Raw genomic sequence first — 24703 nt, 5'->3', positions numbered from 1 at the left:
TCACCAGTCACGTGATACAGCATTGTGCCTGCCTTCACTTACCCGACCCGGCCACCGACATGATCATCACAGAAAGTACATTCCTCTTTTCATCTGGTACACATTTAAGCAACCTATGTATCGGGTTGTGGATCTGACCCAAAATAAAGTCACAATACGCGGGAACATCAGGAGATATGGATGAAATAACGCCTACACCTACAATTGACGATATAGTATCGGTAACTTCAACATTATTCGATATAATTTCAACTTCTTTATCAGATACAAATAACGGTAATGGTATAGATTTCGGATTAGGTTATCCGAATGGAACGAGTCCATTTGATGTATTTGACAATTCGACCATATCAGATCCTGATATAAATACAATATCGAATTCGGAAGGATCATATGTTCTTGTCAGTCAAATTCAATACATACTATAAAGTTTCATGACTGATTCGATGTTTTGTTTAGAATACAATTATAGGATTATTAATTGTCCTAGTGTCTTCGCTTTTTAATGCGTTAGGATTGAATTTGACAAAATTAGATCATGTTAGACAACAAAGTATACCTAAACGACAAAGGAAGAAAGAGTGGATGAGAGTATTATGGTTAAGTGGAATGGGGATGTATATGTGAGTTCCGATATTTGAATGAGAAGAAGGTCTTTTAAATATGAGCTGAGATTTGCCTTTATGCCGTCTTAAGAGCTTCACAAGTCTGTAAGTCTTTCTCAGCCTATTATCGGAACCAAGCTGACAATTCGTATAGTTGGTTCACCATTGGCTTTACGGTATTTACGGCCTGACTGGGTTGCACCCCTCGGATCATCCTCCTTAGTTTTCAATTTCCTCTTTGCCCGTTGGCTTGTCGGAACTCGTAAGCTACTTCATCCCTTAGATCGGAATACTAGAAGCTGACTTCAGAATCAGCTGTCACACCGACTGATATACAGGGTACCATTATCATAATATTAGGGGTTATTCTAATCATAATCTTTTCGAGTATCAATCATGGCTTGACGCAGTCTGTGGACGTTGAAAGGCAAGCTCGTCACCATTGCGATTCATTTGAGGAATCAATACTAACAGACAGATAGACTCAACTCGCTCTGGAGTCGAGCATCATGGTTATTCTACTTCTTATTCATCGTCCTCTTCACCGCATCTGCGTACCTAGTCTCATCCCTTTTCGCCTCAGTCGTCTCGTCAAGAGCTTCTTTCTCACCCTTACCTTCGCCTACACTTGAGCTCCCTACATCCCGCCCCAAATCACCGAATGCAATAGTAGGCTTTTTCGGAAGGATATCGAAGCAAATCAAAAGCTTAAAGAGTAAAGCGGTACGACGTTTAGAAATTTGGTTTGGAAGGACAGACGATGCTAGGCTGATTTGGCTACAAGGCATGGGATGGGCTGTTACCGGCGGTAGTTTGGCGGGATTGTGTTTGGTATTTACCAAGGCTGCTGTCAAGCTGTTCGGTCTACCTGGACATCCTGTGAGTGACGTACTTTGTGTCGTAAATTGTATACATATGGCCGCTGAAACATGCGACAATGGCAGCTCGTCCATTTTTCCGCCATTGTGACTTTGCTATTTGTCATCATCACTGCGGTATTGCAGATAGTCTGCTTAGATCGAGCATTGAAATGCGCAGATACCGTTGTGGTGGTACCGCTTTTCTACGCTGGATATACTGCGTTTGGGTAAGTCAGAATTTTTGGTGTACAATCTGAGGGTAACAGGGTATTGACTTGACGGTATAGCTTCATCAATTCACTCATATTTTACGATGAAGCTGGACAATATGCTCGATGGGTGAGCTATGAATTAAAAATGTGATCTTGAAGCTAGCTGACAAGTGTGAACAGGTCTTGGTTGCTGTATTCATTTCTATCGGAGTGTTGATCTCTGGCGTTGTAAGCTAAATTCAACTTGTCTTTTCTCGCACAAAGCTAAAAGATGTTATTTGTTATAGGTATTATTATCCTTAAAATCATCCGCTAAATCAGCTCCAGATCCATATACTGTATCTGCTCAACCATCTAATTCTATGCGTTTACGACCACGTTCACATGCCAGAACACCTTCTGCAGCGGGTATAAATAGTAGTGAAGGAGTTCTAGACGAATCATCAAGTAAATATGAAGGAGATGATATAGATGCTTTATCTGATGGAATTGTAGAACCTAGAGATGTACTTTGGGAAGTAGGAAGTGTTAGTGATGATACATCAGATAATAATGATGAATTAGAAAAAGAAAAAGAAGAAAATAAAGGAAAAGGAAAAGGAATTGGAGGATTAAAAGGTGGAACAGGTGAAAGAAGAGGTTTATTAGGTGATGAAGAAGAAGATTTACATGAAGGTGAAGATCATAATAATCAATATCGAATTAATCCAAATTCGACTAGTATATATAATAAAGAAAAAAATCCATTTGATGATGATGATAAAGTTATTAAAGAAGAAGAAGAAGATAATTTTGGTGAATATGAAGGTGTTGAACATTTTGACGTCCCTTCTGGAAATACAACTCCAACAAGTAGACAAAGTAAATAAAGGAACAGATGTATTATATAAAATTAAATTGTTATATCAAATCAAAATATGATGCATATTTGGGTAATTCATGTACTTTAATAAATATCATACAAATTCCCAATAATTTCCGAAAATTTTAAACTAACAATTTCTAAATCATTAAATTTGTTTTTTTTCAAATAATTCTTCTTCTTCTTCTTCTAATGGTTCAGGAATGATATTTAATTCATTTTGTAAATCATTTAATCCAGTTAAAAAATCAATTGAATCACCTTCCATAATTAACCATTTGTATTTTAAAATATGATAAACTTCAACTTGATCAATACATAATAATTCAACATTTTTTAAATTTTTAATTGATTTTTCAAAATTTATTAAATTTTCATTTTGATGATGTATTTGATTTGGTGAATAAATGAAAAGAATTGATAAATCTTTTGATGATCCAAATTTATCTATTATTTCTAATTCTCCTTCTTTTTCTTTTTCTTCTTCTTCAACATGATTTTGAATCTCTTGATTATTATTACCTATTGGAATAATTGGTTCCATTTCTATATTTTTAATTTGATTTTTTTCAATTTTAATTATTGAATCTGATAATGCTCTTTTTGCTTCATTTGTTCCTTTCCATTCTCCTTCATTTAAATTTTGTACAACTCTTAATAAACCTGAATTTAATTTTGATGTAAGAGCTATTTTTAAACCTAATGCTCTTACTTTACGAGGTAATTTTTGTGACCAATCTTTAGCGAATATAGGATGAATTGGTGCACCTCCTCGACCTAAGGAGAAGAAAAACATAGTTAGTGCAAGTTTGTTGGCAAATTCAGAACGATTACGAATGAGTGCAAGAGACATTGTACCCACGAGTTCCACTTGATGCATCTCCTACTCTCGCTCTACCAGTACCCTTTTGTGGTCTAAGTTTTCTACCTGAATAATTCACTGTTGATCTAGATTTCGTAGTTTTGGTACCCTGATTGTTCGCAGAAAAAGGGTTAGAATCTATCTTCTGATCCGTGTGTTTTACGGAATGACAACCTCTACTTACAGATCTTAAAAGGGAAAGATACCAAACTACACATCTATGTAAAATATCTCTTCTAATGGGTTGAGCGAAAATATCAGGAGGGAGTGAGATGACCAAGTCCTTTATCGCATTATAGGCTCGTCAGTGAAACGAAGCCAGAAGACAACAATTATATGAGGACTTACGGAATCTGCAGCTAAGGTAGGTGTTGGTGAAGCTAAAGAGGATATAGGCAAGAAGATAGGATCGGATCGAGAACCATTTGAGAGTGATGTGAATTCTATCATCGCATATGATTAGCATTTTATTTGAGATAACCAATAAGCGATGTTGAGCTCTATCAAAAATCTTCATTGATGGCGAGAGAGTCAGCTCACCATCACCATGACCCAAAAAATCGTTGATCCGCTCATCAGCTTCTTCACTCAATTCTTCGAAATTAATATTCGAAGGTATTTCATCTTCTCCCTCAAATTCCTCCGCTTGACTTTGTGGACTTTGCTCTTGAGCTAGATTATTTGTTGGTGGACTTGAAGTTGTAGCGTAAAAACGAGGAAGTCTACTTGGTCCGGCTGTTATGGATTTAGTAAGGATTGTTCGTGATATAGGTCGAGTAGAATTTCTCAATGGCTATAAAATTCAGATAAACCATTGTCAGCTGAATGTCCCAGAAGAAAGGCTTGAATATCCAGCTCACTTGTGTCAGTGTAGGTATAAGTCTAGCGGCGGACTTCATTTTGCAGTTTCTGTCTTAATCGATTATGGAATGGAATCGTATGATTTGTCAAAATCAAGCTTGAACGGATGAGTATCGGAAAGAACAATGAACATCTCTTTAACTTTTCCAACCAACAAGAATCGTTGGTGGAGAGCGCCGCTAGGTCAATTATAAAATTCAGTACAAGTACACCAAGCTAAATTATTATTACGCTTTAGTACTCTGATATATAATCTCATAAAATCTTATGCAAATAGGAATCGTCAGCTTCTACTGAGTATTCCGCATGTCCGAATACATCCTTGGTCAAACGAATAAGCAAATCATATGACGGGACTCTATCGTTTGAATCGACAAGACTTTTCAGCCGTGCGACAATTATGAATTTCCCCAATCGAGACTCGTCAAACCGAAACATACATAAGAAATGAATGGGAGGGTTTAAATTAATTCAATACAATGCTTTTGGAACAAAGTAAAACCAAACTGATTTGGTCGCTTTCGAAATCAAGATCCATAATTTCCTGAATCATACTAAAATTCATCTGATACTAATCGCATATTAAGGATTATACTTGGGGTAATAAAGGTGGATTGAGAAGATATATAACCGTCTTGAATTATTCATATTACTTTATCTTTCCTTTCTTCATTCACTTCATTTCGCTTTATCTTTTCTTATTATTCATTTTGCCCAATTTTTTCTCACTTTTTTTGTTTTCAATAATTACCACATAAGTTCCAGCCTTTTGATAAAGCTTTTCAAATTTATCATTTTCTTTTGTAAAGAACTAAACTTCAAACAAACAAATAAATCAACTAACAAATAAATCCACTTCTTTAAGCTAATTTTGAATAAAGCTCATTACACTCATTCACAACTATTTTCTACTCAACAACAACCAAAAATATCAAATAAAATGAGAACTACAATTACTTTTGCTTTTTACGCTATTTCAACTTCTGCTATTTTAGTTTCTGCCGCTCCTATCAATACTGGTAACTCAATCATGATTAGAGACGGAGGATCAGCTTACACAGGTGCAGGAGGATCTTCAATTGGTGGATCTTTATCTGAAAATAATTCTGCTCAAGGTAATTCAGGTATTGCAGGAGGTGATGACGTATTGGGAATCGCTTCTGGTAATGCAGGTGATGGAGGTAAAGCTACTTCTGGTAATGCTATAGGAGGAGTTGGTTCTCAAACGTAAGTCCTTAAAGCAGTTTAAATAGAATTTTTGCTGATATCAATTTGGAATGAAAAGCGTTTCATATGTTAATGGTCAACCAGTCATCACTACTTCCAATGGTGGAAGTGCTTATTCTGGAGTAGGTGGTAATACCAATGGTGGTAATATGTAAGTTGGTTATCTGTTGAATGTCATAGCAAAAGTAAATTAGATAAGCTGATTTGATAATGATCAGTAACCAAAACAATAACGCTGGTCCATACTATTCCAACGGTAACTGGTATTACTATGATAACGCCAATGCAGCAGGTAATTTAGATGCATTAAACGTTGCAAGTGGTAATGCAGGTGATGGAGGTAAGCTTTTTCTTCATATCTGATGAAATTTGAAATCTTGTTAATTCACATTAATTGGGTATTAGGTGACTCTTCATCTGGTAATGCTATTGGTGGATCCGCTACACCTTTGGGAGCTTATGGATATCCATACAATAATCAATATTATTAAACCCAACCTCCTCTTGTAGTAGTCACTCAATTTGTATCAGATTGTTGTTGTAAATTATTTTTTATTCTCGCTTTCAACAGCGCTTCGATTAACCTATAATTCTCTCTTTGATACCTACTCCAAACTAATATATACATCAAAACCCTCTATAACGGGGTTCTTCAATGATACTCTCCTCAAAATCTCATTGGAACGAGATCTTGTTGTATCTTGTATATATTGTTTGAATATCTCAAACGATGTGATTAAAGAGGATTTATATTTGTGGTATTTACTTTTTATGGGCATGAATGATATAGGAAAACTCTTTGCTCGATATTGAGCTACCACGACTTCCAAGCACAGTAACATTTCGTCTAGCCTCCAATGAACGTTTTTGACCATCCTGCATATATGAGCCAATTCAGTCTGTTTAGCAAGTAGGTTAAGGGGGATTTCGCGGATTAATTAGAACCCAACATCTCGAGATACTTCATCAAAATTCCCGCGAGTCTGTCAAACGAATTTTTGTAGATTCAAGGTGAGACTCGGATACAGGAATGATGTTCGATATATACCTGGCGATGATGGGGACCGAAGCAGCAAATATGCAACCGCTGGTGCATTTAGACGATTCATCGAACCAAACAACCCAGTACATGTGAAGTAGAGCAAGGCGAATCAAGCAAAGAATGCAATCGCGTTCATCGGAGATAAGCTGCGTTGTTGTCGGCGTTTAAGTCATTGCCACTGGTCAAGTCAGCTTAATTACTTCCGCGGAGAATAGTGCCACACTCACTTGGGTTGGATATCGTGCTTCAGCCATGCATTCATTTTTGTTACAGTGTAACAGTACTACTACCAATACTAGCTGCTGTCCTCTGTTAGTACTACGTACAGCATTCAGGCAAAGCAAGCAAAGCTGCAATTCGACATTTGAATTTCAAGGTTTATTGAATTTTAAAGGTTTTTGTTGATTTTTCCTTTTCTACACAGCAAGATTGTGAGTATATACTTTCGATTCAAATCATTATATTGAGCTGCTTGGAGAAAGAAGAGGTGCTGATCATTTATTTTACATTTGTTGTCCATCTTTCGATATCGCTATCATCTTATAAAACCTATCATCAAAATTGTTTAAAACTCTGGAATTATCTGTGTTGGAAAATAATATAGAAAAATGTCAGCCGTTCAAACTTTCGGCAAGAAGAAGACTGCCACCGCTGTGGCTCATGTCACCCCTGGACGAGGTCTCGTTAGATTGAACGGATCTCCTATCTCCCTTGTTGAGCCGTAAGTGAGGTTTCGCATATATTGGGCAAGAATCAATGAGAATATACCAGGATATGAGGATATAGATATAACGGAGTTTGTCATGGAATAATAGTAATCAGGATCATATTGGTGAAAGAATACAGACGGCGTCAAATGTGCATATGGTTTGCTAGATCGAATTGATAGGCACAGGCAGGAGAATTGGAAAACTGTGACGAGGGTTGAAGAAATAAGAATGAACGGTATACTGACTCAATATTGACAATATAGCGTTGTCCTTCGATACAAGGTCTACGAACCTATCCTCGTTGTCGGTCCCGAGAAGCTCGCCAACCTCGATATCAGACTTAGAGTAAAAGGTGGTGGTCACGTATCTCAAATTTACGCTCTCCGACAAGCCATTGCCAAGGGTATCGTTGCGTGAGTTGTCTTTCGTCACGTTACGTAGAAGATCACGGAACGGTAAAATCAGATTCAAAGGCTGACTTACGAAATGATTTTCAATATTTATAGCTTCTACGCCAAGAACGAAGATGCTGCTTCTGCCCTTGAATTGAAAAAGACTCTCATCGCCTACGACAGAACTCTCCTCGTTGCTGATCCAAGAAGAACAGAACCCAAGAAGTTCGGTGGTCGTGGTGCCAGATCGAGACGACAAAAAGTGAGTTTAATAAAATGCATGCTGGGATATATTCCCATGTAAATCAAATGCTAAATGCTAATGTCTTTTTCACCTGTTCAGTCTTACCGATAAGTCACTCGTCAAACGTATCTTTTCTTACATATTCCTTCAGATGTCCATTGTACAGGTCAAAAAGGCTTTTGGGAGTATTTCGAGAGAAGATTTTTTTGGTCGTTGGATTTATTTGGGAGAGATGTATATCATGACAAAATACCGGATTTTCTATTATCTGCATGAGGATTGGACAGCACTGTGTATTGTTGAGCTAGTGGACGGATGCGCACATTGTGCTTATCAGTGTTGACCTTGATGTTTAATCTTAACACAATCGCATAGGATTGTTAGTGAGATTGATGTTAACTAGAATTGAGTTGTCATTTCAGGTTTATTAATTGTCACGTGTTCTACACGCTTATTGACCCTGTAAAAACAAAACACAATCAACTTGTCCATGTCCTCGTCGCGCGAAGCAACAACATGAGCAGTCACTGAAAGCATTAATGACATTCACAAGCTCGACATGCTTCTCAATCTTTCACCATAGTCACTTGTTGGTAAAACCTTCATCCTCGTATACTATCTCTCCTCCAACGACGTTCTCTACCAATAGTAACACGAAGAATTAGTCATCAGTCTGAGGTGAATTTGTGTTTCGGAAAAATAAACAACATTACTTTACCTCATTAACCAACCTTTCTTCCTTCAACACGTATTCCCCTCACACGCCACACCACATGAATTCAGATATATAACCTATCTTGATTTTATGCCCTGTCGTTGAATCGCTTCGCATCAAACCATGCCGCCTAGACGATCGATACCACCGCCATCACCTGCTCGAAGTGCAAGGAGTGTTAGGAGTAATGTTGGGGAGGAGGACTGGGATGGCGACAGCATGACGAGGTATGTTCCTCGTTTCTTGCTTCCACGCTAGTACTAGTCACATCCTTCCATCACGTGAATTATGAATGCCCCGATACTGATTCAAAGTCGCATCAGTGCTTCTCTAAAAGTGCCGAATCCACGAAGCAAGAAGGGTACGACGAGCGCCTCCCTTGGATTCAAGGATACAAGCGTGAAGTAGGTTTCATCTCATTCCATCTATGGTGAAGGATCGCTCATTGACGTCCTTTAAAGCATCGCTGCCGCCTTTCATGCCGCTCAGACTGGCCAACATCTCCCTCTACCCTCTGACCTTTCATTCCAATCACATACCTCATCAACGCACAAACCGCCTTCGAATCGATCGCAAAAAGGAGGATCTAATAGAGCTAGGTCACCTGCCGAACAACTACAACAAGCTGCAAGAGCTTTATCACCCGTTAGATTCTTCTTGAAATCTACTGAAGATGAGAATGGCGATTTCGATAATTCTAATGCATATTCATCATTTTCATCAATAGGTAATGGAGGTATAGGGAATGGTTCCGGGGAAAGCTATAATTATGCAGAAGAGGAAGAATTTGTAAAACAAGCTCAAAAAAATAGAAATTCAGTAGGACCTAGAATATCAGATACAAATGGAAAGAGACGCAAAGGAAAGGCTTTAGCAGAAGATCTACCTTATAGACCTGGAGAAGATGATCAGATTTACGGAACTGATTCAGATTCTGATGGTGAAGGTGAAGGAATAGTCAAAGGTGGTGCTTTAGATGGAAGAGCAGGGACAAGAGGCATTAGACCAGAAAGAGGGGAGGGTTATTTAGGTATGGGATTAGGTATACAACCTCGTCAAAGGCGTAAAGGACGAAAAAGCGATTCTTATAATGATGGAAGCGATGAAGAACAGGAAAATGGCTACGAAGATCATTCTCAATCTCATCCTCAAAGAGCTTTGTCACCTTTGATGGAGGTTCCGAATGGACGATACTCAAAATCTCCCACTCCAGCTCGTTTGCTACGTGCACTCAGTCCAAGGACAGATAGGAAGTCACCTGTACCGACTTTTCACCCTCGTCGCAGAGGCCCTGGTTCAATTAGAACAGTAATCACGAATATCTTGCACGGAATCGTGTTGGGTCTACAATTTATAGTGGAATCTGTGACTACTATACTCCATTCTATCCTCATACGACCAACAGAGAGGATATTCGGTTCGAGTCAAGGGGTACTGAAACGAGTAAAGCAAGATTGGTGGAAATATGTTGGTGGTCTTGTAGCTCTCAATTTGGCTTTGCGAGCGCTAGACGCACCTTTCAGGCGACAAGGTACCTATAAAGCCCCAGAATCTCCGCCGAGTTCAATAGATGAAGTTGCAGCTAGAATAACGTCTTTAGAGCAAGTCACTGCTGACATATCAGGGATGTTGAAATCACTTAGTAATGGGCAGGCTGAAAACAAGCAATCGACTCATAATATGCTTGGTAGGATGGATGATCTAGAAAATGCCCTCATGTTAGAAACGAAAAGTGTGGAGTCGTTGCGAGGACATGGAGATAAAGGCATCAGAGCTTTACAACATTCTTTTGATTCGCTTCGCGCAGAAATCAAAGGTTTAGGCGATAGAGTTGCCAAATCTGAATCGACGGCAATAGCACACGACGGCAGGATACGAGCTTCCGATAAAAACAATCAAGATATACAAGATCTTAAAAACCGTGTTGGACAGGTAGAAAAGAAAGTTTCTGATGCGCTTGATGATGGGCGGTTAAGATCTGCCCTAGAACGTATTTTACCTGATCTCGTACCTATTCGAGTGAATTCAAGGGGTACGATAGATATCGATCCCAAATTCTGGAACGAAATGAAGAAGATTATGATCTCTCGCACGGATACTGAAGCTCTAGTTAAACAAGCTCTCACTTCTTCCAGCTCTTCAACCAATATTAAAGGACAAAAGCAAGCTGTAGAAATGGATGAGAGCAAAATTAGACAATGGGCGGAAGAGGTATTCAATGACCAAAAATCAAGATCACCGACAGTGGAATATTTGACAAAAGACGATTTCCAAAATGTGCTGGACCATCAACTTGACTCATTGCGAGCTGAATTATCATCAATTCGATCTTCGACCTCAGGTCAATCACACAAAACAACTTCAGCGGCAAAATCAAGCGTGACTATAAAATCAAACAAAGGGGATGATATAACTTCTCTTTTCAACGATTTGATTGATATGGCTCTTCTCAAATATTCGAAAGATACGATAGCTCGAACTGATTATGCTTTATTCACTGCTGGAGCGAGAGTGATTCCACAACTCACTTCCGATACCCTCGTTCTATCGACTTCGTCGAAATTAGGCAAATTAATTATGGGATCTAAAGACGTTCAAGGTCGACCACCTGCGACTGCCCTTCATCCCGATACCTCTGTAGGAAGTTGTTGGCCCTTTACAGGATCACAAGGTAGTTTAGGTATAATGTTAACTAGACGCGTTGGCATAACGGATATAACGATTGAACATGCCCCAAAAGAATTAGCTCTAGATATGACTACTGCGCCAAAAGTCATCACTATTGTGAGTTGTATCTTGATCTTCAGTTGTTTTGAATAGTAAGCTAATCTTCAAGTGATGTATCTGTAGATGGGGGTAATTGATAATGAGGATGATAAGCGAAAGGTAGCTGAATATTGGTCACAGAAGAACGAGTGTGTAATATTATGTTCATTTATTCATAAGATAGATAAGTTGTGATATTGATTTATTCTTGATTAGATCTGAAAACGTACCGGATCATTTACCACTAGGAACGATATCTTACGATATCAATTCAATTTCAAATATACAGACTTTCCCTATTTCAGATGAAATTCGAGATTTGAACATCAAAGTCGGAATAGTAATTTTCAAAGTTGAGAGTAATTATGGAGGTGATTTCACTTGTTTGTATAGAGTGAGTCAGATCCATTCTTCAGTCTACTACTTGCTCAGTATTCAGTTCGCTAAAAGATGTTCTATTTCATTTTAGGTAAGAGTACATGGTGAATTATCTGAAGAGAAATCTTTAGATGATTTAGATTGATCTAAACGAGTCGAAAAATACGAATAATAATGAATGATTATGATTTATATAGTATACTTTCTTATGTATATTGTAATTCGCGAAATCATGTATGCATCTGATACTTGTTTTATTTCGTCAACTCAAGTAGATGCTAGTTTATCAGGAATTGTAAGAGACTGAATTCTTTGATCTAACAATGCACTTTGGAATTCCAGTCCTATATCGATCACACGTTTTGAAGAGGATATCAATTTAGCTTAATACATCTCTTACCGTAAAACATTCAAACACAGATAGCGTCATGCTAGAGATTTCGGAATATACTTTTTGTAATTCCATTTGATTTGGTAAGTAACTTTTGGAACAGATCTGATTCCAGTCCGATTGAATCTCGATGATCGTAATTTTACGTATTTCCATTGGGAAGCGAATTTATGAGTGAAAAGAGCTTCCGAAGTTCAACGTATCGTAAACCTATCAAAGCACATTTGACATCTGATGCCGATTTGAAGTGCTTGCATCATCATCATCATCAACAGTGAATCCGATCGAGTCCTACGTACTTATTGTCTACAATCAAATTATCGATACTTATTTGCTGTGGCTGATTTTATTTGATGAGGCATACGAGTAATCACGTACGATCAAACAAAGATTTACTATTTTTATGATCTCAAAATTATTGCATTTTAAATTGTAATTTCTACATATATAAGTAAATTTTGATCTATACTGCAAGATTTATTTAGATCAAAGCAAGCTTCGATTTCAGACTCTAAGTTTTTACCTGTCAGAAGGATTTTAATCATTTATAATACATTCATAGTTTTGCCACGAAGAGCATTGAATTGATGAAAGATAAATCATTAAATAGTGAATATGGTTGGTTCTATTTTAAAATGAACCCAGGAACCCGAAAAGAGATTTCAATTTCAAGCTAATCTTAGGAGAAATTTCTGAAAATAGGATTTATGAATGAATGATAAAGTGGCTTTTTTTCATGTTATTTTTCTTCCCGCTTGAATATCTCGAGAAAAAAAACAAAAAGCAAAAGTATTTCGTTAGGATCGTTTCGGTAAAACGCCCATAAGATAAAAAGCCAGAAGCCACTTGATGATGTTAAATTTATGACATGTGTTGTAAGACATGAACAAGTTTTAGATATATCCTTAAATTGTTAGAACTCGTCAATCGTAAGCAGGAATCGATAAAAAGGCATTTATTATTGATATTTTACGCAGTTCTACATCAACCCTTGTGTGTACATAAATTACATAGTTCTCCCTTTCTGAAATTGGCGTTACCAATTTCTGGTTGTAGATAGTACGTACCCATGCAGGGTAAAATGTCTCGGTAATTCAGTTTATTTCTTTCTGGAACTAAATTTTATCCTATGGAATGTTTTTAAAATGTACAGTACGATCTTAACGATACAAATTTGTATAAATGTTACCTGGTAACGGCTAAAGATTAACGAGAATTACTAGTTTGCGATCTAGGAGTTAGTCGTTCAAGATCAATCATCATGTCAACGTCAAATACTTTTGTACGATATTCTTATGTCTTTCAGTAAAGCAAGGAATGAAGGAATGTTAATCATTCAGGATAAAGTAACAAGAATAGAATATCAGTAGCTTCTTTCTTTAGCATGTTGTACCCGCATTTCACCAAGGAAATATGATTGTACGGGAACCGGCAAAGACGGGAGTGGGAGTATAATGAGCTTTTTTAGCTTGGAAAAAGTTAAAAGAAAGAGAAGGGGAAGAGAAGGTATTTCGGCTATACCCTTCATGTTTTTATGTAATTTAAAAGACATTTTTACCACACTTTAAATAAGGTACGGGAAATGGGAATTCCATGGTTCTTTAGTAGTAGTCACTTCTTTTCACATGGGTTTTTTCAACGATTATGATAATAATGATGATGATAGTGTTGTCAGTGATGATGATTTTTTCGATGTTGGCTTGGTGAGGGGGATGATGAATCCTGATTTAAAAAGTTCATTGTGTATATATATAAATTTGACCAAAAGCAAGGTTGTTCTGCTAATTCAAAAACCTGGTTCGTTTCTTTCAAAGTCTGTCAATACTTTCCATTAAACTGAATAATCATAGATTAAAGGACTGAATTGAACAATTGAATTATCTATCGTAGTGTACAAGATCAACTTATTCAATTGTTAAATCGGAAAATAGAAAGTGATCCAGAGAATTGATAAATCCATTGAATAAAAGTCGATCGATTCAGTAAAAGCAAGACATTTCGATCTTACCCAACATTGGAACTTAGCAGAAGACATCAATCTATACAGCAATTTGTAGTGATTGTGACAAGGACAAATTGCTTAGATTACATAGATTCACGAATCTTTTGATAATAGAGAAATAACAGGAACAGATCCAAAATAGATTTTTTGCTTAAGGAAAATACTGAAATAGAGGTATAGGCTTGTCTGTTTATCTTCATCAACGTTGTCAGGCCCTTTCTCAATTGCGAGTATTCCAGTGCCTTTGTCACCACCTCTTCTATTTGTTGACAAAAGCGGTAACATAAAGCTGAAAAGACGAACGGTATTAGAATAAAATTTCGGAAGGAAGGAAATTTAGGCAGTAATCATCCTTATCACATCATCTAAAAAGCCATTTGATTCGGTATCTTTCAAACCTTATCATACATTCCTGTTAGTTTAAAACTCAACAGTCGTTACCTGGACCTGCACAATTCTCTAGTGTGAGAATAATAAACGCCAACTTTCGGATTCTCCATCGGTCGCGGTAAAAGATCCATCGTCACTTTTGTACCTTTTTTCAGGTTTGAGACAATTAACAGGACCCGAACTGAATAGTGAGTACCCAACTTCCTCACTCATTCAGTAATTGGACTACTATTCTATTTTTGAATACTATGGAAAGGGTCTCATTGCCTCTTCTTCACATTTTAAATATTATTGACACGTTTCCTCACATGTCTGTCGTACCTTTATGTAACTTTGTTTATCGATTACAAAAGCTTAAACCACTTATTCAAAACGAGAACTAAAATCAAAAGCTGTCTTTTGCTTTAAATCCAATGATTCTGTTCATGTTTGATGTCAATCTTCGGCTCGTTTAACAACTTGACTTCGATTTTTGTTTACATTTAGAATAACCTTTTGTTAGATTTAAAAATGTTGAAACCGCATATTATATAGAAAATCAGTTGAAATGATCACTAATATAGTCTGATCAGTTTCCATAGATCAACCGCATATAAAGATAGATTGAATATACGAAACGACAATAACAGAACCAAAATTCTTCACGATTATACTCTCAGACGGAAGGAAAAGCCTATCATCACTCACACCTTCTACGGCCTTCAACATCGTAAAGCCTTAATCGAACCTATTTAAAAGAAACGAAATAGAAGGATCGTTTGTGCAACGTACACAATCATAGATCGATAGATAATGGTAAGTGCGACATTCCCTTGATGGTTCTATTATTTGAGTTCCGGCGGTATTCTTTTTTTTGTTCTTTTCATCGCTTTGGTATTTTTTTCTTTTATTTTTGCGATCAGTCCTCAAGTACAAAAGATTGAATAGCAGTAAACTGCGAGACTTTCACATCGGTACCGACCACACTATCCATCATCAAAAAGGGTCGAACTCCCTTCTACATTGTTCGGATCATCACTGGCGGATCTGATGATGATATGAAACAAGGACAACATGAACATAGAGGGTCAAAGCGTTCTCGGACAACCTCCATCCGCTCTCGTCTACCGCCTTGACCGATCAACGTTTAAATCCGATCAACACAATCAACCAAATTAATCAATCAATCAATCATAGGAATCGCATTTCTTCGCCTTGAAATGATGCGCTCTGATCCGAACATGATGGTCGGTTTCATATTCATCCTGAACAACCAAACTATATTGATAATCAATCAAGATTACTGCGTAATGTATCGCAATATATCATTAAGATTTCATGACGACCATCAAGAACCCCTCCTTTGCAAACTTGTGCTACTTTTAAAAGAATGATGGCCTATTCAGCTTTTCTCACGCTAAACTTGACCCATAACACGAAAGGAGATAGGATATCTTTCCCTCTTTGTAATTTGTTCTTCTTCTTTCGACCTTTGTTCTTAGCCCCCTTATAAACCTCCTTTACATTCTAGTCTATACTGTCTCTAGTTATTCTTTATTGTCCACTCTTCTTGTGGAGCTTTTACCAGTTTCATGTTGATTTACATTTCATAATTTCTCACCTCCAGTCTATATTTCGATATCCTCAAATCAACGTTATATCGCGAAGCTGACATTTTTGACATCCCCTTTTCTCCGTTACTAGTCTCATAACACGCAATCTCGTCAAGCTTATTCTACATACACTTTACCTCACACACCACCACTATCACCACCGTTGACAAAATTAGATACTAGGATTACAAGTATTGCTGATCTCCCTAAACCACCTAATTCACAATACGTTCAACAAAGATACACTTACCCACAACACCGAAGCTCACTCAGCGATCCATCTTCCTCGTCAGGTAATAGCTCTTCAATGTCCTTACCGCCTTATCTTCCTTCCGATATGTCCGATGATTTTTCTCCCTCAAGTAACGCATCATCCTGCGAGTCCGATTCTATCCTCACTCCCGATGCAGGCAACAATAACCCTAGACAAGATGCGGCTCTGATGACCACTCCTAAAATGGGGTCTGACCATTCGATACTCTCCTCGATGTCTCAACAACCTACACCTAAACTAATCATTCCATTCGAAGGTGCAACCTCCTCTTCTACTTCAAGATTCCCACTTTTACCGCCTCACAATCCCCTTCGATCCAAGATGTACAGTATACCAGAGTACAGCACTAGCGGCGCTCACAGTCCTGCTCATACCCCTAAAGGTCATCCGCTTGGGAAAGGTAAGAACCATGGTAGCTATTTCGCCTACAATGCCCAGGTGAGTAAATCTTGATCTAAGTTAAAATTAAACGCTCTCATATTGATCCATTTTGTGTCATCAGACCAAATCTCATCCTATCACCAATCCATATGGAAGTGATAATCCTTCCTACAGTACTACTGTATCCTATCTCCTCAGGATACCTCGAAGATTAAGGCCAGTCTTATTGGTCGGTGTGTGTATCTTCACGTTCGGATTGGTCTTACTCAATCGAGCGATGAACCAAGCGACGCACCTGGATCACATCGTCAAAGAACAGAATCTCGCTTTCGGGAGAAGATATGTAGATCTTTACCACACGGACCACGGAAAGGCATCGGATCACGCTTTCATGGCTGAAAGAACGGATAATGCTCGTCAAGCCGAAGCCGGTGTACAAAAAGTCCTGGTTGCTGGAGGACGCACTTTACAGTTCGAGAACACGCAAGAAGAATTCGCTGCTGTTGTTAGCGTGAGTGACATGATCCATTTCAGGAGGAGTGCCGCCAAGAGAGAACGCAACGCTAATATATTGTTCATAACGCTTAGTACGTGACTTCAACAACCGCCAATGCCTTACCCGCTCTCGATCCTTCCAAGCCACTCGACCCACATACTGTCCTTGATTTCGACCCCACTCACCCAAATGCCCAAGAAAATTTGGTCCTACTGCAAAAGGAGATCAACACAATGTATCCGATTGTTTTGATCGGTAGAATGAGAGATCCTTGGCACCGAGAGATTCAAAGGATCTTGTCAGAGTACAAAATTCAACCTCCTCCGTTAGTGCTCGATGTGGATCAACGTAAAGATTCTTCGACGATCATTCCGTTATTCGAGCGTCTACTAGATACCTCGGTATTACCTCAATTCGTGTTACAAGGCAAGTCCTTGGGATCGTACCATGATATCTTGGAGATGCGAGATTCGGGTAAATTAAAGGACACTCTCCAAGAAAATGAATCGATTGCAATCCAAGAGATTGTCAAGAAAAAGAAGAAAGGCGTCAAAGAAAGGGAAAGAGTTGAGAATGAGCGCATACTAAGACCAGCTCCTATCGTTCCTCAGTAATCTTTCTCGTCGCCTATTGAAGGTAGTTGTATATAACCCACACCGCGTATGCGTTTCTAACTTCTCTAAATATAGACCTTATTTTGGTAACTCGCTGTATCTATACCTACCGACATATCATAGACTCAAACGGACCTTCTATCTTACCCACTGCAATAATATATCATTATACTGGCGTAGCTCGATTCTACGTTCTCACATTTATAGATTACCCATACTATGATCATTTATGCCTTATACGATAATAATTTGAACCATCATGCATATCATCAAATACATCTGCCTTATCTAACGAGTTTGTAGCGTAGACCGACCGACAAGGTCTATCAGCCGTGCTGAGCAGTTTTGTAGAAATAGTCGATGACACATATCAAATCAGGCGCTGGGCAATTAGCCTAGATGACCACGTTAGATCTATCAGCTGACCTAACAGAAAGTCCTATAGAAGCGGAATCAAACACAGATCCAATCTCGTTGAGACGAAAAATCAACACCACGAGAAATAAGGGAAAGGAAAGGCGCTAAAGCGGTTAGACACCCCTCAAGCGTGCTCACAGGTAGTGCATAATGATTTAACGTTAAGTAAGATTATTATCAGAGGATCTGAGAAAGTAAACAGATCTCAATCAAATCACATTTTGAAAAAAAATTGGTATCTATATAGGTTAGCGCCATTTTGGAAGTGAATTTGGTGCAGGTCTTAGGTTAGCGTCTCTCTAGCGTTCAAGGTTCGTCGACCTTTGGCATGAGGATCTATCGTGTCAATCACTAAAGTAGGTCAAAATGAAACAACCAACCGAAGTTATGTGTATAGAGGATCTTTTGGGTGAGGGTAAATTACTTTCAATCGTGTCAATATAATACACAAGTTAATACTAAAACGATTCAGCATCATATCGAATACCCCAACCCTTCGTTCCTACTTTTCATGACTATAAATCAGACTGCAGCTGCTGAATAGAATTTCGGTCAAAGCCTAATTCATCCCTTTACTCCACGTAACACATAAAACGCCTTAGAAGCTGAATCTCTTTGGTTAGAAGCCTTCTTTACGTGAAAGAAGTATATACACGTTCTGCTTCCAAACTCTTCCTTAATTAAATTCACATAATTCAGTACTGCGAAGTATATCGGATCCCGAATAAAGAGAGACATAAGGTGCCAGGTGTCAAAATGTCAGGGATCATGACATTGGTATCTATCGTAAAGAGGATACGTGAGAATCAATGGCAAACGAGATCTTGATTCTTGCCGAATTTCTAGAAGCTGTTTGTGCATAAAAGAGACTATTGCAAGTTTATTAAGGAAACAAGTACGTATGTTTCATATTCGTAAGCTCTGTAGTTAATGCTTGAGTAGTTGTAAGGAACGAATGAAGATTTACTTCGTATCGTAAATACCGTTAAGCTTACATAAAAGAACCCTGTTAAACAGTCTTTATTCAATAAATGCAAGCGTTTTAAGTGAGATCTTTTAACGTAAGAAGAAAGGAATTTCGTATATGAAACGATTCGAAGGTACGTAAAAGCATGTGAACATTCCTTGATTCTGCTTTCAATCTGCTTTACGAGTATGTTATTGTAGAGCAATAATATCAGCTGTCATACATAGTTGAGGAAATTTGTTGTAATGAAATTTCATCCGATCAGATGGTAATGACAAAAAGGCGCTACTGTGAAAGCTAGAAGATCCCGAAAAGAACAGAGCCTCACCTTTTCGGAGCTTTCCTCCTATTCACAAAGTGTATTTTAAAGCTTAACGTGGACCTTACTAGAGCTTCGAATCTGAATCTAAAATCTAAGACACCACAATTAAATAAGACATGTGATCGATGTCGATCACTTTGGTTGTGTCAAATAGGACGAATTGTTGGAATGCATTGGGATGTAATTCAATACGGTTTAGTTGGGTTTAAGAAGAATATATATATATCAATCTATTTAAGAGAGTCTCAATCTCTACAGAAGTAGAATAGAGATATTATTGTAGATATATAACCAGCTTGTTATTTATCTTCTCGCATCGTTTAGAAAATCATAAAACTGCATCAAATAGTGATCGTTTGTTAGCAATCAGCTCATATTCCACAGCGACAGAAGACCATTTACAGTATGTTAGGAAATACAAATAGACGATGTGATTCATTCTTTGATACAGATGAGAATGATTTGACGGATTCATCCTTTTGGATGGAAGAAGAATCCGAAGATTTATACAAATTCGCATCTCCAGTAAGTCTGTACTTTATTTTAATACAATTCTACCTATGCTAATCTGGTGTGACTTTGGATTTAGCCTATGGATCGATGGAGGTATCTCTTGAACTTGGGTGAAACTGAGGTTGAACTTGGTCATTCATACTTGAATCTACCGACCTCTATATACTCTACAATGACAGCTAATCACCCTTCGACAATGGAAATAAATAATTCAGCATTGGGATTACAAGGTGTACCTCCTCCATCTTCAATTTTATCCTCCACTATATCCTCTCCTAATATTGACAATCATACTTCTTATACTACTGAATTCTCATCAATCCGAAAATTCAATTACTTATCGCTGAATAATGAAGATATAGGGGATGAAGAATCAAAAATTATACCTATAAAAGCAACTTCACCAAATTCTTTCGAATTATCACCTCAAGAACAATTCGATTTATTATCTCTTAATTTAATGAATATATCAAATAATTCAAATTCTAATAGACAAAGTATAAATAAAAAGAATTTATCATTAGATTCGATTGAATTTAATGAGGACTTTGAATTTGGAGAAATATCTGATTCTCCTGAATTAGATTTAGATTTAGATTTAGATTTATCTGATGAAATTCTTATTACTCCATCTGAAATGAATTTTTTACCTCTTTTAATTCAACGGAGAAATCAAGAATTGGAAGCTCAACCATATATGGAGTCACAATTACATTTAAACTCAATTACAGATTTTGCAACTTATCCCTCTAAAATAGGATGTATAGGATTAGGTATAGATTTTGGTTCAACATCATCTGAAAGTAATTCTATCATAACACCTGATGATAAATCTAGATTTTCATCTGAATGCATAGAGGACTTAGTTCATTCAGAATCTCAACGAAGTGGAATTGAACAAAGAGGAAAATCGATCAATTGGAGTTCATTTTCAATTCAGAGTCTTCTGAGCCAAGATCCGGATTCTAATTCGACGTCAACAGGAAAAGAAGAATATGAATTTGAAAATTGGTTTGAGAGTATAGAATCATCATTATTACCTTCCCCCTTTTCTTATAATTCCGCAATGTCTACCCATTAAGGGTTCAGTTGTACTATACTCGGCTGTAGTATACATGGTACTAAGACAGAACGAGTGAAAGGGAAGAATAATTAAATAATCATTGTATATTATACGCATCACAAAAGGAAATAGCATCGAAACCACGTATTGTATAGCATGAAAACTCGTTATTGCGCATTCACGAATCAATGCATCATGAATATATAGATTGAAACAGTACAATACGAACATTAGGTTGGATGAGTCTTGTCTGAGAGATGTCGAAGGTAATGCTAAAGCTTGAGACTGTTTTGAGGAAGAAGGTTGATGTATCTCGCAAGTTTTGTGATCTGATGATGTAGCAACTTTGCTTCGGGTTGATCATGTTTTTAGACTGAAATAATCCTCTAATACTCTCCGAGCGAGGTATACTTCGATTTCTTCTGTGGATCGATCACCTTTCCTGAAATATCGTTAATTCCAATGTGTAAACCCACGGTTTCGAATACGTAGAGAGAGCTAATCTGACTTACGCGACGGAGAAATTTTGATCCCCTATAGAGACTCCGCAAACGACTGAGTATTCACCTTCCCACAACATCATCTTCTCATAATACTGTGGTACATTCTTGCCCGTGCTCGTACAGTGCGCTGTGCGGTTTTAATACCCGTTTGCTCAGCATCAAAGGCTCAATGACTGTTGTACAGTTGACTACTGACCTTTTAGCTCCTTTTTCCCATCGATCTCTCCTGTGCCCAATGAGAGGCTTTCGGTCGTTTGAGGAGGTCTGACAACGACCTGTTTCATACCTGTTGGGCTGTTAGTAGCATTCTGAAGGATTGGTGGTTGTAAAGTTTCTTTAAGCCATTCCATGAATCCAATAGCATTGAGCTCTAAAGCTTTGGCGCAAACTTTATTTTGAGCTTCTTCAGCATAAGTGTATATACATTCTTCTTGATATTTCTGAATGTGTCCAGGAACGCCTAAAGTGAGTGTACATCCGAATCCTTTTCCCCAACAATATGAGCTACGATTTCTAAACTGCATGGATGGATAATGTTGACTTACTGTTGGTGAATGGTTCCCAGTTATTGGAGAACGATGCAGAACTAGGTAGGTTGAGTCCCGCTGGACCAAGATTGGTATGTATTGCAGCCATGAGCCGCTGGAAAGGAGTCTGAACCGGGTTGAGATTATGATAAAGGACTGTAGGAAAACCGTTCTGGGAGCCTCTGATGGAAGGTATGGGCGATTGAGTGTGGGTTATGGGTGTAATGGGAACAGCTTCGTTGTCGTCGTCGATTTCGATGTTGATCTCTTCTGTATTTTCAGATTGTGCGCTCGCATCTCTTGTGTTTGGTTGAACAGCCGATGGCCTGGGTGTTATGCCCTTCAAGCCGGGGCTGGGATGATAGTTGGCACAATCGCTATCAGCTGTTTGATGGAGTCGGGCGTTGAATCGTGCATATTCCAAATGAACTTGGTCGCCTTCTGCTTGTTCGTCATCGTTCCCATCCTCTGGGATAGATTCCAGACCAGTAGGAGCCAGGACCCAAGCAAGAGCATTCTCGGAGATGCACTTGACCAGAGTCGTATTCTGTGCGTCGGCCTAGGTCGGATATACATATTTTAATTGGTCAGCTGCACTACTTGGTCGACGACTAGTCCGGTAGCTAACCTTTAACTCTCTTCCTTGTCCTCGCCATCTTTTTACACCTCCTAGAGCTTCTACGGCAGACACATACTCCTGTTTCCATCTGTTCTTCGGTAAAGCCGAAAACAAAGGATGTTCCGCAATCGTTGGATGCGTTGGAGGTAGGATAAGCGTCAGCTCAGCTATCCACATAGACTCTGCGGAGCAATAGTGAGCTATCATAACGTTGAGATGTGGCTGTCCGCTCACCTCCGGTTTGTGTATCAGGAAGGACCTTCTCGTATTTCCACTGGATCACAGGCTGTATATCAGTCTGCAGCGAGTGTATCATTGAATTCCACACACTCGTGGGATGTTCGATTGCCAGAGGCGGTAAATCTGGATCGAGCGAGATTATATGTCCACCGATATTCGCTTTATCGTCGTTGTAATCATCTTGTACAAACTGAATCTGCGGTTGAGTGTAGAAGGGTTCCGTCATCATTGGAATATCACATCCTACTTCATTGACAACAACTGTAGCTGGATGATCGGTATTCGGACATGAGGTATTTCCAATAACTCCAAATCCCGTTTGTTGGCCTCCTGTAGCTGTCAGCGTTCGACCGTATTCGTTGCGTGATCTGTTCCCGTCCAAACCTTCCAGCTTGAGTCTCTCTGTGTATGTCCTATATGGCTTAGCTGATCTCACGTCTTCATGAACGCTACTAGTAATAGGGGTGCTGCTTTCCCTCTTGAATTGTGGAACTGGGGTATACTGAGTCGGATCAATAGTGTGACTATTGGGATATGTTCTAAGGATAGCTGGAAGGAGATGTTTATTCTGATTTTTCCAATCTTCCTCGTGATTCGTGTCCTGCATTCGGGAGATATCTCGATGTCGCCAGTCGGCTGCATATTGCTGTTGAAAGGCGTACTTGAGAATGCTGTTTGCTTCTGCTTCAATGATTGAGGTCGAAGACCCTACCTCTCCCGATGTGGATATATTTGGGCTGGTCACGGCAGAGGATATGGGTGTTTGCGGCTGTTGCATCTTCATCTCGGCTGTCAGTGAGGCTTTGATATCTATGGCTGCCCTTTTGTTGTCAGTCTTATCGTGGCCGATGATCTCTCCTCCGGCCGGTGCGCTTTTATCCCCAGAATATTGAACGCTATTCGAGAATGTTGAGATTTGGGGTGCGATATTCATGCGAGGGCTGGGTGCTTCATATGCCCCTCCATGCCCTTGATGAGCATGTTCTCGGCGGTGGGTATGTGTGGAAGAATATGGAGGCTGTCGATGCGGTAGAGAGAGTCATCAGCTGTAGACTCAGACTGGGTCTTGAGGATCAGCTAAACTTACATTGTCGAGCCGTCTTCCTCGATCAGAGACATAGGCTTGACGAATCGCCAATTGGGTAGGCCGAGCTTCTTTCGGCTCGAAAGATGTTGCAGCAGGCGACAATCGACTCATGACAACCTTCTACCCGACTTCCATCAGAATGGAAGGTGATGATGGATTGAACAAGATAGGAAAATGAAGAGAGATAGACAGGAGTGATGTTCAAATAGAAATAATCAGTTCGCTGATCGTCAATTCTGTGCTTGGTGCACGTCCCCTTTTTCCTGCGAAAAGTCTAAATGTGTGAGACTGGCAAATGACCGCTCAGACCGCTTGATGAAAAGATGAGAACCTCGGACAAATATCCCATCTCACATTTATCAAGGATGTAATCCATATGATACTCATATATACATATACATGCGACGACCGCTGACAATAAAGTGGACGTCCAAAGTGGAGGTATCGGGGGTAAAAATAGAGTGTTTCAAAGAGATTTTAGGTACTTTTAGTCTAATCAACCGATCATTTCAAAGTGGAGGCAACAACAAAAACAATGAATTACGTCAACTCGTGTTGTACCTCAACAA

The 24703-nt window shown here is 38.6% G+C and overlaps 8 protein-coding genes across 8 annotated transcripts; 6 read left to right on the top strand and 2 right to left on the bottom strand.

The window, feature by feature from the left end:
* Positions 1 to 176: 176 nt before the first annotated feature.
* On the top strand, positions 177 to 2546 carry I206_103334 (uncharacterized protein; the record flags this gene model as incomplete). The annotated part of the gene is made up of 10 exons (XM_019153429.1): positions 177 to 401; positions 460 to 623; positions 697 to 710; positions 760 to 867; positions 921 to 1024; positions 1080 to 1484; positions 1550 to 1692; positions 1753 to 1804; positions 1858 to 1905; positions 1965 to 2546. 10 exons carry the CDS (start codon positions 177 to 179, stop codon positions 2544 to 2546), a joined length of 1845 nt encoding a protein of 614 aa, XP_019013590.1.
* Positions 2547 to 2687: 141 nt separating this feature from the next.
* Positions 2688 to 4300, bottom strand: I206_103333 (mitochondrial 54S ribosomal protein uL4m; the record flags this gene model as incomplete). Its single annotated transcript, XM_019153430.1, has 6 exons — positions 2688 to 3316; positions 3402 to 3510; positions 3586 to 3684; positions 3750 to 3844; positions 3942 to 4194; positions 4262 to 4300. The coding sequence occupies 6 exons, from the start codon at positions 4298 to 4300 to the stop codon at positions 2688 to 2690; spliced, it is 1224 nt and encodes a 407-aa protein (XP_019013591.1).
* A 902-nt stretch (positions 4301 to 5202) lies between these two features.
* Positions 5203 to 5980, top strand: I206_103332 (uncharacterized protein; the record flags this gene model as incomplete). Its single annotated transcript, XM_019153431.1, has 4 exons — positions 5203 to 5489; positions 5548 to 5640; positions 5708 to 5829; positions 5895 to 5980. The coding sequence occupies 4 exons, from the start codon at positions 5203 to 5205 to the stop codon at positions 5978 to 5980; spliced, it is 588 nt and encodes a 195-aa protein (XP_019013592.1).
* Positions 5981 to 7139: 1159 nt separating this feature from the next.
* On the top strand, positions 7140 to 7937 carry I206_103331 (40S ribosomal uS9 domain-containing protein; the record flags this gene model as incomplete). The annotated part of the gene is made up of 3 exons (XM_019153432.1): positions 7140 to 7252; positions 7505 to 7654; positions 7748 to 7937. The coding sequence occupies 3 exons, from the start codon at positions 7140 to 7142 to the stop codon at positions 7935 to 7937; spliced, it is 453 nt and encodes a 150-aa protein (XP_019013593.1).
* A 778-nt stretch (positions 7938 to 8715) lies between these two features.
* Positions 8716 to 11881, top strand: I206_103330 (uncharacterized protein; the record flags this gene model as incomplete). The annotated part of the gene is made up of 6 exons (XM_019153433.1): positions 8716 to 8819; positions 8916 to 8996; positions 9054 to 11376; positions 11443 to 11507; positions 11575 to 11752; positions 11828 to 11881. The coding sequence occupies 6 exons, from the start codon at positions 8716 to 8718 to the stop codon at positions 11879 to 11881; spliced, it is 2805 nt and encodes a 934-aa protein (XP_019013594.1).
* A 4537-nt stretch (positions 11882 to 16418) lies between these two features.
* Positions 16419 to 17876, top strand: I206_103329 (uncharacterized protein; the record flags this gene model as incomplete). Its single annotated transcript, XM_019153434.1, has 3 exons — positions 16419 to 16823; positions 16888 to 17277; positions 17355 to 17876. The coding sequence occupies 3 exons, from the start codon at positions 16419 to 16421 to the stop codon at positions 17874 to 17876; spliced, it is 1317 nt and encodes a 438-aa protein (XP_019013595.1).
* Positions 17877 to 19987: 2111 nt separating this feature from the next.
* Positions 19988 to 21176, top strand: I206_103328 (uncharacterized protein; the record flags this gene model as incomplete). The annotated part of the gene is made up of 2 exons (XM_019153435.1): positions 19988 to 20107; positions 20172 to 21176. 2 exons carry the CDS (start codon positions 19988 to 19990, stop codon positions 21174 to 21176), a joined length of 1125 nt encoding a protein of 374 aa, XP_019013596.1.
* A 342-nt stretch (positions 21177 to 21518) lies between these two features.
* I206_103327 (uncharacterized protein) lies at positions 21519 to 24245 on the bottom strand (the record flags this gene model as incomplete). Its single annotated transcript, XM_019153436.1, has 7 exons — positions 21519 to 21600; positions 21671 to 21788; positions 21858 to 22145; positions 22207 to 22747; positions 22817 to 22989; positions 23042 to 24065; positions 24135 to 24245. 7 exons carry the CDS (start codon positions 24243 to 24245, stop codon positions 21519 to 21521), a joined length of 2337 nt encoding a protein of 778 aa, XP_019013597.1.
* Between the last annotated feature and the right edge of the window lie 458 nt (positions 24246 to 24703).

Source organism: Kwoniella pini, chromosome 4 (assembly GCF_000512605.2).
Source record: "Kwoniella pini CBS 10737 chromosome 4, complete sequence".
NCBI lineage: Eukaryota > Fungi > Basidiomycota > Tremellomycetes > Tremellales > Cryptococcaceae > Kwoniella > Kwoniella pini.
The sequence above is the reverse complement of the archived record's forward strand: the minus strand, read 5'-3'. Positions and strand labels throughout refer to the sequence as shown.